The 15,382-nt window shown below is 40.4% G+C and overlaps 1 protein-coding gene across 2 annotated transcripts in view; it reads left to right on the forward strand.

Annotated features, from left to right (window-relative positions):
• The first annotated feature begins 3,783 nt into the window (after window positions 1–3,783).
• Window positions 3,784–15,382, forward strand: part of CCDC93 (CCC complex scaffolding subunit CCDC93) — a 40,889-nt gene continuing 29,290 nt past the window's right edge. For both annotated transcript variants that reach the window (XM_080599781.1, XM_080599780.1), the window contains exons 1-6: window positions 3,784–3,940; window positions 4,892–5,005; window positions 6,710–6,804; window positions 9,202–9,313; window positions 12,997–13,095; window positions 14,568–14,624. In XM_080599781.1, the coding sequence (XP_080455907.1) occupies window positions 3,899–3,940; window positions 4,892–5,005; window positions 6,710–6,804; window positions 9,202–9,313; window positions 12,997–13,095; window positions 14,568–14,624 (519 nt within the window). In that variant the 5' untranslated portion in view covers window positions 3,784–3,898. The remainder of the gene's footprint in view (window positions 3,941–4,891; window positions 5,006–6,709; window positions 6,805–9,201; window positions 9,314–12,996; window positions 13,096–14,567; window positions 14,625–15,382) is intronic.

Genomic DNA, 15,382 nt, shown 5'->3' on the forward strand with positions numbered 1-15,382 from the left:
TGTCTTGACCTCTACAAATTCCGCAGGCCATAGTTTTTCCTGTTCCACCTACTTAAAAACCAAACTGTTGCATGGCCCTTTGCTAACTACTGTCACCAAGAAGACAACAGTGAACAGGAGCTTCTTCCGTTTTCTCATCCATTACTTTCATCTTTTTTTTTTTGCTTATATTTGCCTTGGATTTGCTTGGGATAAACTAGCAGCTTAGTAAGTGAGATAAAAAATGTTCATGTTAATTTTGCCAATCTTAATGAAAGAGTATTAAAAATGACACTCATCATTTTCAAGAAAAAATTCTTGCTGTCTCCCTCTATGTTTTAAACTATTAAATGTTGGGAATAGGAATTATTCAGAGGAGAGACTGAACAGGATCTTGGTTAAACTGCACCTTCTAAATGTCACCAACGGATGCGATAGTAGGCATGTTTAAAACATCACTATTTAATGTCAACTGTGATTGCTGAAAGGGCACCATACTTTACAAAACATATCAGCTTGTCTGATGGGATGCAATGGTCTGCTGCAGCTTCTAACGCAATGGCTACTGTAACAGGTCTGTGACTTTTTCATTTCACAGTGCACAGCATCTCACTGCCACAGATGATAATTGGGAATTTGCAGTTGCCTACCGAATGGCCCCTCACGCCTATTACACTTAAGCAATAGATGAAGGGGGACTGAACAACTACAAGGAGTTGGGCTACAACCAAGACAACAAAGAAGAAAAAGACAGTAAATGCATATAGGGGAAGACACTGCTGCGGTGCCTGGCAGTCTTGCTAATTCCAGAAATCTAGATGAAAACCTTCATGGCAGGAATCATTTCATTGTGGATTGGGATGAGCTGCCAGGCACCAACATGGGCTCCAAACAGAGCTCACCCAAGAACAGAGCCACAGAAAACAGGGCAAAAATTGATACTGGCGTCAGAAGGCTTGGGTTCAGTCCCCCACAGTTGCCTTCAGCTTCTCCTGAAATTAGGTACACAACTGAGAAGATGCAATCATGATATTATTGAGGTCCATAGTCCAGGGAAATGACTTGGATCCTTTCTATTTACTCCAAGATATGACCATGACAGTTTATTTATGTCATATATAAAAGAACATATTACCCCATCCAAAGGACTCTATACCAAAGGACCAATATGCAAGGAGTTATACTTATTTTATCGTATTTATCTATCATGCAGAACTTACAAAAAAAAAAAAAAGTCTTAGAGACCATTGGAAAATTACCTAAGCCTATCTGACTATTTATCTAACTTCACCTGCCTAAGGACGAGTGGAGCCCTTGCTGTCGCTGTCACTACTCCACCTCATCTTTTAATTCTTGCTATGACAAAAAGCAAATATGTGCTGAAAGATACAGTGAAACCTGATTGCTACATTCAGTGGTGACCAAGTCTGTTACTGTCAGAAGTCCAGGCTGAACAGCAAAATAAATTTTGTAGTTATAAAAAGTGAGGAAAATCTTTAGTTCAGCTTCATGGGGTCAAGATGAATGAAACTGAAAAATCAAGGCAGTATTGTTCAAAGCAGCTGCACCAAGAGCCAGAATGTGGCTGACCTTCACAGATCAAAATAGAGCAGGGAAGGGGAAAACTACGACTACAACTGAACCTCCTACATATTTGCAAGTACAAAATCTAGAGATCTGAGGGAAGGGAGGTTTTCTTTTTTACATTGTATGCCTCTTGGGACTTTTTTAAGACCTAATTGGTATTAAGAAGATTGATTATCTGAATGTCATAGGGGACAATGACTCTGAATAATCAGGTGGATTTGCATCACAATTAGGTATCGGAAAGCAAAGCTGCTGTAGACTATTTTATTGAGTTTCAAGTAATCAAAGTTGAGTTGTAATGACAATGGAGATGCATTTTTGTATTTTCATGCCTAGCCATATATCAGGTGTAGGAAAATTTCAGCCTTCACTGCAAAGGTGAAAAATGTTTCCAGTCCTCATGATCACATAAACAAAGAGCAAATTAAAAGAAGTAAGTATATCATTTTAATCAGCTTTGTGATGTTGGGTATCAATGCATGAGTTTTAAAGTCTATAGGACTTAGTTAGCCATCTGCCTCCTTTTCTTTACTGTGCTTCAAAAAGCCAACAAAACAGTAAGTTTTCCAGAGTAGGTTTGATTCCTCCCTTGTCTGATACGCACTTAGTACTTAAGCCTCTAGTTCATACTGTCTTCTGGTTTTTATTTATCCTTTCCCTTTAACGTGCTTCTTTGGAAAGGAATTTTGTGACAGTACCATGGCTCAGGAATCTTGTTTCTAAGTTGATGCTTCTTTTCAGTAGTTGTACCTGTGTAGGCCAATGCCTCCAAAGGTCCCGTCCACCCCAAACACTGCTTCTGTTCAACTCTTCTTGTCCCTCTGCTTTGTTTCAATCTTTCTCTCCATGACAAGCAAATTAGAACCTTACAGTTCTCTGTGAGTAGAAAGCAGACAAAAAGCAGAAAGCATGTATTGCTCTGGTGAGCATGTTAGCCTCTGGGGCTGCAAAACAGTTTTCTGCAACTCTAATTAAGACATGGCCTGTGGTTATACCAGGACGCAGACTGAGCCAGTCTGGCATATTTTCGCTTTTATTATTATTGTTTTGATCACTCTGTCATAGAAGCAGTCAGTACGGACTTGCTTGTGTATGCTCTGCTGCCCTCCAACGGATGGAAAAGATGCTCTCGCATGGCTTTTCTTGTTACTTCACCTCCCTGAGATGTCTCTAGTTGCAGCCTAATACAGGGTTTATTTCTGATGATGCTCTGTGTATGGCAAAGAGCCTAGAAACTGAACGCCTGGCGTAAATTTGAAGAGAGATCGCCATCAGGTATTTCTGAAGCCGTAGTCAACAAGAGAAGCTACGCTGCCTCCAAGCTGTGGATTAGTTTATTTCTGGGCTGTTATCACCCTGCAAATCCTTGTGTATCCACCTAACTTTACTCATGAGTCCAAAGTGCGGGCTGGGTGTTAGGAACTGGTGTCTGACGGCAGCTTTCCAGCCCCTGGCCTTGCCAATGCTCTCAGTGCCACCGCTGGGTGACAGGAGGCCTGCCTTGGGCAGATCTAGTGCTTGCAGATCCACTTGTGAGCTTGTGGTTTCCGTCCACTGGATCTGCCAGTGGAATATGACAGAGGAATATGTATTGCAGTGGAATATCCAGCTGCCTTCCTAGTGGTCCGAACCCACGCGCAGGCCCCAGATGAGCCCCATGCTCTTTGGACAGTCACTGCAGAGGCAGCACCAACCTAAGGGGGGTTCCTGAGGGGGAAGACCCATCCGCAGGCCAGAAAATATGTATTTATAACAGCCCCCCGCGGCTGTTACTTCACAGACCACTACCAGGCTACACATGAGGGGTGGAACCGCCTAGCAGGGCACGAGGCGTCTCTCGGATCACACCTCTCAGCAAGCTGCCAGACCGCCTCCTTTCAAAAATAAGAATTGAGGGGGAAAGACAAAATAAATAAATAAATAAAAAGAATAAATTCGATTCAAACAGCGGTGCCAGGGACGCGAGGGGATCACCTCAGCCCGCCGGGGGCACGGGGGCACCGAGGGGTGCCCCCAGGGGCGCTGCGGGCGGGGGCGGGGGCGGGGCGGCGCCGCGGCGGTTGCGCTCCGAGCGGTCACATGAGGCGCCGGGGAGCCGCGCAGCCCCCGCCCTCTTCCCCCCCCCCCCCCCACATTCCCCCCCCTCGGCCGCGAATGGCACGGCCCGGATGCGCTTGCACGCAAGGAGGGTGCGGGCGAACCATTGAGCGGGGGCGGGGGGACCCGGCAGCTGCCGGCTGGGAACACCCCCTGCTCTCGGGTGTTTGAGGGGGGGGGGTGGGGGGGGAGGAGAGAGGACGTGACAGGCGGAGCGGCCGGACACCGGAGGGCCATGGTCGGCCCCCGGGGACAGGAGAGCCAGGGCCCCCAGCAGGTACCGTAGCAGCACCCCTCCGGCCCTTGCCCCGCCGCTGTGGGGCCGGCACCGGCCGCGGGTGGGCCCGGCCCCGCGCCCTCCCTGCCCCTGACCCCATGAGGGGGTGCCGGGGAGGGGGTCTGGGGGTGCCGGGCTGCGCCCCGTGGGGGGCTTGGCAGGCTTTAACGGGCTCCGTGGGAAGGCGTAGCGGCCCCCTTGGGGTTATTTTTCCCCCTTTCGTTTCCCTCAGAGGGTAAATGGGGGGGGGGGGGGGGGGGGGGGCTGTGAGGTGGGAGCCCCCCAGCACCGTTGGCTAGCGCTGGCCTTGGGCTGAGAGCTTGGGTGCGCTGCGCCTGTGGTAAGGCACGAATATTCTGGTAGCTGGGGGGATTCATCCTATATCGTGGTGAAAAACCACTTCACAAGAGTGTGCTGATAAAGCTTTAGGGCATTGGAACTATCCAGACTACCCGTCTGGAAAAAAAAATAAACTAGTTTAGTTTTTGTTACCGCCTTCCTTTGCATTTGCTTAAAATTGCATTACTTGAAAGGTGGAAATCCGCAAAAAATTATCTACCTGTTTTTGTAAAAATATTACAGAAGTGCTAATGTGACTGTTCTGTTTTGTGAACCCTGAAATTGAAAGAGATGTGCAAAACAGAGAATAAATGAACTGTCTTATGGCCACAGGAGCAAAAACTATCAAGTGTGAGGCAAGCTGTGGACCCGGAGTTTGAACAGCAAAAGCAGATTAAAGTATTTAAATGTGTGGAGAAAAAGAAAAAAGTGATGTTTAATCCGTGCAGAAATGCATTACGTATTTAATGTTTTTCAGTTTAATGACGGAATTGTTAATGGAAGTCTAGGGTTTCCCTGATATGTCTCTGCTGTTAGGATAAAGCCTGGGAAACATTCACTGGAAGAATGGAAGAGAAATACTGAATTAGTGTTGTATTGTTCATTTGTCAGGTTGAAACAAGAGAAGATGAGGAACAAAACATCAAGTTGACTGAAATTTTGGAACTGTTGGTGGCTGCTGGGTATTTCCGAGCAAGAATCAAAGGGTTATCACCCTTTGACAAGGTAAGACCAATGCAGTACTTTTTAAAAATCTTTTTTTTTTTTTTTTAAGTATAAGTGGGTTACATTTTTTTCCAAGTTAGTTTAGCAATTCTAGTTGATTTTTTTTATTTTTTTTTTTTAAAGACACTTGCAATGCAAGAGGCTTTCCTATGTAAATGATTCTGCAAATGAGCCCCTTTGAGACAGGTCTCCTCTGTCTTGTAAAACATTTTTATGCAGCAAGGCCTGTTTTAAAAGAGACAATTGTAAGAGCAAGCAAATTGCTGATGTGCTTTTCTATGCATATTATGGCTTAAGTTAGAGTCGTATACAGGGAACTTTGCTCCTCTCTGAACTGCAGTTAAAATTGCTAGAAAATATTTGGAGATAGCAACAATGCTTTTTACAAAGAAGTATTCATTAATTAGAAATGAGGAAGGATTTGGCTCGAGAGGCTTTGTGAAAGAATGGAATAGCTCACTTAGTGAGGTTATTTTGGGGCTGTTTTTATGTGTCTTTAGAATGTCACGTATGTCAACCTTTCATTGTCCTAGACAGGAAGTATGTGATACCAACAGGGAGTGGAGTTCAGGCTGAAAAGAGATTTCTGAATTGTTCTAGTGCTGACTTGGTGAGAAATTCCTGAACCAAGGTTTGACCACGCAGAACTATGGCACAGTCTTTAAATGGACACTTCTGTTTTCTGCTGTTCCTTCCAAAGTAGCACAGCCCTGCTTTGCAGTACGGTTTTAGTTTCCACAACCTGCGTGGGGTTACTGACCTTGGCTGTTAAGGAGACTGTGCACACAGCCATAAAGTAGTTTCAAGGAGACTGCCTTAGGATGGGATGTTGTTGCACTTATGTCTAGAAGTGGAAGCATCAGGTTTATACTTGCCTAAATATAATTGCAAAGCTACCATTTCATGACAATGCTCAACCTTTACAAAATGAGTGTTGCTATTGAAAAGGAGCTGGCTGCTAATATAAAAAGGGTACTGATTAACTGTTTTAGACTGGAATGTGAGAGGCCTATAGGGTATTGCAAGGTTTTCTAATACCCAAATTTGGTGTGTGACATGAAGTTATTTCACATTTAATCCCTTCTTTATGCTCATTGTCTTTGCATATATTTAGGTTATCTTGCATATGTTTTTGTAAGGTTGTCATTAAATGTTCAAGTAGTTTATGTAAAGTTGATGAGATGGCTCAGGAGTTTAAATATGCTTAAGGATCTCTAGGAATAGGGTCTGAAACAGATTTCTATAGAGTTAGACATTTCCATTACAATGTTTACACTGTGCTTAGCAGTTGGTGTTGCAAACGTCAGCAAGCAAAGAATAACAGTAACAACAGTATTGTTAAATATATGAATGCAGAAATTAAGATCCTTTATAAAATTTTGGTGTGGAATTATTGTATTGTATTACGTGTGTACATAAATATTTATCCCATAACTATTTTAAAACTAATATCTAAGGCTAATAGAGTAATTTAGGGCATCATTAATTGTTCTGGCCTTTTTCCACGCCTTTTGTACATGGATATTGTAAGTAGAAGTTGATATATGCTTTCTATCCATATGAATTTCAGTCTGTATATAAGAGTAGTGAGGATGGAGAAATTACGAAGCTGTAGTTTCTAAAATAAATAAAGCCTTTAAGATACGTTTGTTTTTACCTCTTCAGATTGAAGTGGAACTAACCATGCTTTTGATCCTTTGGTAGGTTGTAGGTGGCATGACATGGTGTATCACTACTTGCAACTTTGATATCGACGTTGATTTATTGTTTCAGGAAAACTCTACTATTGGTCAAAAAATGTAAGTTGTTGAAATGACAAAAGTGGTATTTTTTTCTTCTTAGACAAGGAGAAGGGATGGGGGAGAATTACCTGATATTTACCTGTTTATAACAAAGTCAGAGTTTTTCCTGCTTCTCAAGATCATCCTTTTTCAAAACAGTCTGTGGGTTTCTGGATTGCTCAGACTGTAGTTCCATGAGCTGCAAAACCAGAAGGAAGCTTATTCCAAAAAAGGCAGTTACCCCCTCTGCGATGCCATGTCTGTGCATCCCTACTAAGCAGTGAAAGCATTTATGTGGCTGCACGACGAACTGGATTGGGAACTGATCCAGCTTAAAACCTACCAAAAAAAAAGGAAAATAGTTGTAACATGAATCAGTTCCTGGCTCCAGTTCTCTGTGCAGCTGCACAGATGCTTGTGCTGGCACAAGAGGATGATGCAGAAGCCAAAACAAAGGGCAGAGAGAGACCACGCTGCTGGAAACTGGGGAATGCAACATTAGAAGACCTTCCTTGAGTTCTCTGTGTCTGCTGTGTTGCTGTGTAAATAACCTTTGGTTCTTCTTTCTGGTTCTGGGTTGGAATTGGAGGCATCAGCAAACGGAATCTAAATTGCTGCCAAAACAGTTACCTACTGTGATCATGACCTGATGAGACCATTTTGGTTTTATGTCATTTCTTATGCATGGAACTTAATTGTAAGCCAACCAATTCCTGTATTAGGGATCATTTATGCTGAGAAAGGGAATAATTCTAAACGCTGTAATTTTTTTTTTGTGTTTCTGTGATGAGCCATAATTAAAGTTTGCAGGAAGTAAGAATAGCCTGTCAAATTACAGTTGCATGAAGAGACCTATTTGCTCAACATATTTGGAAAGAACATTTTCCTGTGCTGTTTTCTCAAAAGTCATTTAGCATTGGCAAGGCTTTAACACATTTTAAAATAACGATTTGTTGGTTTTCCGTTAAATTTAGAAATACTCAAATCATCATAGCTAACTACATAAAGCATTGGTAAAAACACAAAATTAAATTTAGACTGAATGAAGATGGTGGTAGTGTGGTTTTGGTTTTAACTGCCAAGAAAATGTTTCTTATCTTTAAGAACAGCTGAATAGGAAATAATTAAGTTGTTCTGAAAATGTTCTTTTATCTTTCTAGCTGACTGTATGTAAAACTGGTGAAACAAAAAACAGGCTCATCTCCCAGAACAGCAAAAATGATTTATTTATATTCAAAGTCGCACGAGTATAGTCAGTTGTGATGGTCTGTAATGTTTAAATGAATGGTGGGTCAGTGCTTCTGTGATCTCAAGATAAGGAAAACTTGTGTTTTCTCAGTATTGTTCTGAAAACATTTTGATAGTGTCTTACTAAATTGCTGTGTCAACTATTAGAAATGTTGAAATAAGCATGGAAACAAATTAGGAGATCTTGCATCTGTTGGATTAAGTAACTTTTTAAAACTACGTTTGCTGAGCATTTAATTACACCACTGAGAGACAGTGCTGTTTCTGTGTAGTAGAATAGTAGTGTGGCGCCATAGTGGAAACTGTCTTAGAACTGAGTTCTGTCAGATTCTCACGTCTCTTAAGTTTTCAGGCTCCATTCCCAGGCTCTGGTCTCTCTTATCCCTCTCACTGCCCATTTATTCTTTCAGAGTACCAGTTATCCACTGGGGCAGCGCAGAATATCACTGAGGTCAATACTGGACCACTTAATTATTTTCCTTCTTGGAAAAATAATTCTAATTTTTGCAAGTACAGTGTTCATACTCAGTGCTGACACCTGTTTTTAAAATGTGCTTGACAGTAGGCAACAAAAAAAAAAGTCTTGCTCTAAAATAAGGGATTCTGTAGAAGGCGAATGGTGTTCTTGTAGATGAATGAGTAACCCTTTCATTTTATCAGCTCGTACCTGAACTGTAGGATGTGATGGTTGCTAGCAAATTTGGTTTTATTCACTTCAAACCAGAACCATATGAAGTATACTATGTGCTTAACTATTAGATGCAACACACATTTATACTCATAAAATTTCAGTAGTGGCATTGAGATATTTTGGCAGTTCTATTAAGCAGGCTTTTAAGCCCTTAAAAGTGCATATCTTAGTCTTTCTTTGAGCGCCTGTCTTAAAGCTAGTGTTTCATCATGCATGCATATATTATATCTACAAACACCTTTTCATTCCATCTGAGATGATGAGGGTTTTAATTAGCTCTTTACGGACTGATAATAAATAGCACAATGTAAAAGCTATTCTGTAAATGCATTTGATTGCTTTTCACAGCTGTGTACAATGGAAGCCACTAGAGGGAACCTTCTAACTGCTAATTGTGTTTGCAAAAATCATTTGAGATTTACAAAAGAAGAATGAAGCATAAATACATTTGTGGTTTTGTTTTGTTTTTATAATAGTGCTTTAACTGAAAAAATTGTGTCAGTATTGCCAAAAATGAAGTGTCCTCATCGTTTGGAACCACATCAGATCCAGGGACTGGATTTCATTCACATATTTCCTGTTGTACAGGTAATAGTCAATATTTTGCTGAGAAAGGCCCTAGCATTTGCATAAAGATATTAACAAAGATTTATGTTATTGTTTGTCTCTTTACTTAATTTTGGAGTAAATAATGACAGATGTACTTTAAATGAATGCTTTTGAAGAACTGAGTGGCACTGTAGATGATCCATGTTTAAGAAAAACACAAACTCTAAATTCTTTGAAATGGACTCATTCTGCCTCTTGCAGAACTTGTCTGCTTAAAGAAACTGAAATTTAAGCTTGTTTCAGAACCTGGTAATCTATTTCGTCAGACTGGGAAATAGAACAAGTATCTTACAGCCTATCTTTTAAGTTTACCGAGTGAGTTATGCAGGTAGTGACACAAACAGCAGGATGTCAATAAGATGAAAGCCAGCTGGGGTTGTTTCTTTAAACATAATTAAGCATTTCTTTTCTTCCCCTGTTGGTATCTCTTGAAGACTGGGTAGAAAAATAAATTTCTGACATGTGATCCTATTACTGTGTATTTGTTGAGCAATACTAACCGACTGCATGCATGCTCACAGTTCTTCATTTTATTAAGGTTGAAGCTAACATGTGATATGTTGCGCTTATGTGGTATCTAAAGAATCCTTGGTATGCTGTTATCGTTCTTCAGATTTTGCTTTTCATCTGCACACAAGAATGTAGCCCTGATAAATAGGGAAGGTGAAGACAGGTCAGCAAGCTTTCTCATTAAGTATCTCTTTTCCTCTTTCCTGTGAAAGAGTGTAGCAAGGAAGAATTTAATCAAATTCTACTTTGTAAGAAGTGGGGAAAACTTCCTGTTGTCTCTTGTTATCTTGTAGTGGGAGGCTCTGGAGGAAAACCACACTTAGCTGTCTTTCCCACAAAAAAAAAAGTGTGGTGTATGCTACTGTAATAAAGCTTTCAAGCTGTGCTCATGCTGCCTAAAGTGGGAAGTTTGTGTATTGTCAACGTGAGTTTTTGCTTCTAAATTTGTAACTTTCTACCAAAAGAACCCTACCCTAGATTCATTTTTTGCCCTGGTCAGTTTAAAATAATAATAAATGGCTACATTTATCATATGTAAGACTTATCTCATAGGAAAAATAATTCCTGTCCTAAAGTGAAAACAAACTATTTCTCCTGTTGTAAAAACGTAGCTTCAGGAATTCTTTTCTCTGACCTGCTTTGTCAAAAATTCTGATTAGAGATACTACCTCTGAAAAGGAAAATACATGGTTTTGAAGCAGGAGGGAAGACAGCTTCTGGATTTCTGTGATAGCAGTGATTCTCAGTCTTCATAGCTGGCCAGTAGGCAGTATATCTAATCCATGCCTGGTGAAGAAGAGTTTCTTGATGACCTAAGTTGTTGTTTTTTTCATGTGTAGAGGATCTTTTTCAGGAAACATGGCTTTCCCTCAGGTTCCTGTATTCTAGAAGACTGTATAAGATCTATAATAGGCCTACTACACCATGGTGTGTAGGAATTCTGTGTTTGATAATGACATTTGATTCGATGCCATGTTAAATTCAAGATTCTGCTTACTGTCTAAATTGCAAGTCAGTCCCCAGATGATACAGAAGCTTTTTCCTTAGCTCAGCTCTGTGTCCCAAAAGGTCTTCCACTGTGCAAGTTAGTCCAGTGAACTTGATGGCAGGAATTTAGCTGAATCCTTCTCTACAAGAGGAATTGAGATTGAGCTGGCTCACTGCCACGGACTGTAGCTAAATAAACAAAAAATAGACTTTAAAAATGGGAACCCAGTGAGCAGATACGGTGCTGTTCTTCCTGCTAACTTTTCTCTGCAGACATAAGCAAAGTTATGTACAAAATCTTGTGTTGGGATGTGTTTTGTAATTAATAGCCTGTGTTTTCAGCTCCCTCGTTTTCAGTGTAGTCCCCTGGCTTTCCAGGGATTCACGGTTGTAGCACAGAAAACTGTTGCTGGCTCAAACTTGGATCCCAAGCATGATCTGATCTCTGATATGACCTGCTGCACAGGCTGTCAACAGCCCACAAGATTTGTCTCCTCCAACATTATTTAAAGTGTACTTGAGTCTCCTGTGGCTTTTTGTGTGGTCTTATAAATGTCTGAAGAAATGTTTTTTCTTACACAGGCATGTGGTTCTTCTTGAATGCTTCATAGGCTTAAAGATGCATCTTTTCATGGTGTTGCTGTAGTTTGTGGAAAAATATTAATATCTATAACAGGGAAATTTGATAGAAATGAGCATAGCCTAGTTGTAATGGCTTCTACCTGGGGTACAACCAATATTACTGGGATGAGGTCATGTCCTAAGTGGTGTCCTGTGCCATGGACTGATGATACAAGACAGGTTCCGTGTTGGTTTCTGGCATGGGGAGCCGATAACATTTTCTGTTCAGCTTGCAATTGTGTCAAAATCCAGGCCGTCTGCCCCCATTCCGACCGTTAAAGATGAATGCTGTGAACAGTTGAAGCTTGCTTTGTAGGAGGATGCCCAAGGACTGTAAAAAGGCCACGTGGACTACTAAGTTGTTTGTTTGAAAGTATGCTCCCAAGGACGGCATCTTTGGAGTAAAGAGGGTTTTCCTGCTTGCATGCAGAGTGTAATCTTATTTTTGTATACATGCTATAAATCTAATACTTTCTGGAATCGAGGGATGTATTGCATTTTCAGTATGGCCTGTGCAGTACAAAGATAGTATTGATGGCTTGTGTAGCACAGCAGAGTTTTGAGTTTAAGTATAGAATTCTAGGCAGCAAAACTTAGAGCCTATAGCTGAGGCCTTGGTCTGGTGAGTTTTCAGGTGTGTTGGCTTTTCCGTAGTGTAGATAAAAATGAAAAGCCAGAAAACTGAAGTTTTGACATTTAAAGTTGCAGGCTAAAAGAATAATGTTTGAAGTGGCCCATGTCCATTTGTATTTCACAGTTGCTCATCATTTTCTTTTTTTATAATAAATCTAGTCGACATACAAATATTTGGATTATAGAAATCCATATAGGCAAAATCCTAATGAGCTTTGCTTGTAGTTGTAAAGATTTCATATGTTTTGTTTATGAATTGAGTACTATGAATTCCTACTAGCTGAGGTTTGCAATAATTTTTTCCATACTTATTATAAGAAATATATTGGTATATAAAAGCAATTCAGTATAGGGGAAGTTGTAGTGCAGGCTAAATATAGGAGAAATCATGCAAGAGCATAACTAATTCTGTAATATACTACTTACAAATAGCTATTCAGAAAAGTTGTTTTTGGAGTACCAGGCCCTGTTCCAAGAAGTGTTTAAGGGAAGGCAGTTTTGATCTTTAGACTGTTGAATCCCACTGTAGTATGAACTCTGTGGATCTTTGAGGTTTGCACGGTTCAATATATTTCAGCAGGATGAAGAATGTTTGTTTTATAGACAAAATTCTGAATGTAAGGATAGCCATGTGACTTCTTGGAATTTCTTACTAGGTATGTGATTTCTTCTTTTGTTATCTTTTTAGCCCATCAAAGAATAGCAAGCATGAAACTTATAGAAAGGCTAGTTCTGGATCGTTTTGTTAGGAGTAGGTCTATCAGTTACCATGCTTAAACATAAATGTTCGTTTGTGTGCTTAACATGTGCTTTTAGCTTTTATCATGTATTAAAAGCAATTATGAAGCCATTTGCTGGTCGCTGCTGTTGTTTTTCTTCCTCTTTCCACTGACTAAAAACTTCTTTTTCAGTGGCTGGTAAAACGTGCAATAGAAACAAGGGAGGAAATGGGAGACTATATCCGGTCTTACTCTATATCACAGTTTCAAAAAACACACAGACTTCCAGAGGTAAGGTCAAAGCTAGTTCTTTTTTCTATTACAGTGTGTCAAATGCATAGGTACAGTGTCAGCTTCACAGCTCTGAAAGCCAGCATGGATGTACCAGAGTTGTTTAGACTACGCTGATATACATCAGGCTGTGGGGTTTTGCCTTTGCTATCCCTTTGTTAATGGGTCCTAGAGGAATCCATGTACAGATTCAGCTGGGGAAAAAAAAAATTTTAAACTTCGTTGTGGCAGAAATTTATAGGTGTTAGTTAACTTTTGCTTAGTATTTGCCCTAATTTTTCAGCAATATTTGTTAATTCTCTGTCAATGTTGCTTGCCAGGTAGCTTGCTCCTGGAGTGCATATAGAGCCATGCAGTGTATCCAGGCTAACTGTATGACTAGAGCTACGCTGCCTGAAATACATTCTGAAACACGTGGCATGCTGTAGAGAAGCTGATCTATCTAAACGAGTATTGTTATGTTGTGAATGCTGTGCATAGGTATAATGCCACTTATGACTTAGGTGGTATTTTAATGTGCTCAAAGTCAGCTCTTTGTCTCCATGGATCCAAAGAACAAATCTGTTCTTGAAAACTAGATGCCTGAAAAACTGAACTTGGGAAAGACAGAAGGGGCACTTTTGTGAAAAAAGTGGTACTTTTCTCTCTTCAAAATATGATTGCCAGAGGAGTCAGAGCTGCAGTTTTATCCAGAAGTGCAAAGAGGAACCTTTGAGGTGTTTGAGATATCTTGGTCAAATTTCTTCTGCTTGTGACAACAGTCAAATGCTGCCAGCTTTGAAGTTACATGCTTAGAACAGTGATGTGATCCTTTCCTCTTCTGTTGAAACTCTTCCTGTTCTGCAGTACTGATACAGAGCTTTCTTGGGCCAGGGGGAGAGCTGGAGTGAGCTTGGACCTCTGCATATAGTGCAGAGCCATCAGTTCTGTTTGTGCATATCCTGAGGAAGTTCCATACTTAGAAACAAATCTTTTGGTTCTGGGTTTTAATTCTTTAATATCATTAAAGGTAGATATCCCTAGTGTTGGGAATGACAGCAGAGTTTTATTAGTTTGAGTGCTGTGGGTTTTTTGTTTTTTGTTTGATTGTTTTTTCTTGATTGTTGTTAATGCTTGGGAACTAAAATGATAGGGGAAACTTCTTTCTTTCACACTAAGCTTGTCCCAGCTTTTTTTTTTTTTTGTAGTGTGGTAATGGTTGGAGGTTCCAGTAGTGGGCTGGGATTGCATTTTTGTCAGGTACTATATAAACAAAGAACAGAAAGACTGCTGATCTGGATATGGTTTTAAAGACCTACTTACCTATCTGATGAGAGAAGCAAATACTTTTCTGTTGCAGGAAATCACTAGTGTTTCACCAAACTATTGGTCAGCTCAGTTAGAAAGCATTTGACAAATTTGCTAAACTCGTTGCAAAAGTTGAGAATTAGTCTCATTTTTTTGTATTTTTAATCACTTCTTACATTTTGCAGGATGATGAATTTATGCAAAGAAAAGAGAAGGCCGTCAAAACAGTTACTGATATCTTTGTAAGTATATTATTTTTTATGATCAAGAAGCAAGCAATTTTAGTAATGAAATCACTTTGCTGAGGAATAGAAGTGGTTTTAGGGCTCAGATTTATGTCCTAATAAGTTGTTTTTTAAAGTATATTCTATCCTGTTAATGTGTTTATTCAGGAGAAGCTGTCTGAAAAGGAGGAATGCAATCTATTAGCAGCACACAGTTACCTAGTAAATGTCAGCTCTGTTCAAGTGTCTTGTCCAAAGTCCCATGGTTCTTGGTAGGGTTTTCTTTACATGTCTACCAGCATGTTTTCTAAAATTGCTTTTCAGAGCTCAGAGAATGACACAGCAAAGGTGAAATAGGTTCAGGTATGCCAAATTGGGTGTTTCTTTGTTAACTGAAGAGAGTGAGTTCCCTTATCTGGTATGCTACGGCTGTTACTTTGAAATTCATAGATCGTGGCCCTGGAATCAGCTGTGTATGTGTCCACTTCTGCAGCCAGGGGAATAATTCCATAGTCAGGGTCCAAGAATGGGACAGATAATGGAAGTCAAGGATGACAAGGTACAGCCTGGTTTGATACTATTTTATACTGCTCAGCTGGCTTGTCTGAATCTCTCTGAATAGCTCTCCTGGCTTTGAGCATGCTGGCTGCTCTCCCCAGTTTGGATCTATCTGCAGAGTTGATGAAGATGTGTTCTGTCTTTTCCTCTGGATTACAGGTCTCTAGTATTTAGGTACATCTTCACGGTAGAAAAAATTTTGACATTTGTTCATCATT

The sequence above is a fragment of the Anser brachyrhynchus genome (genome assembly GCF_964034855.1).
Source record: "Anser brachyrhynchus genome assembly, chromosome: 7".
Taxonomy (NCBI): Eukaryota; Metazoa; Chordata; class Aves; order Anseriformes; family Anatidae; genus Anser; species Anser brachyrhynchus.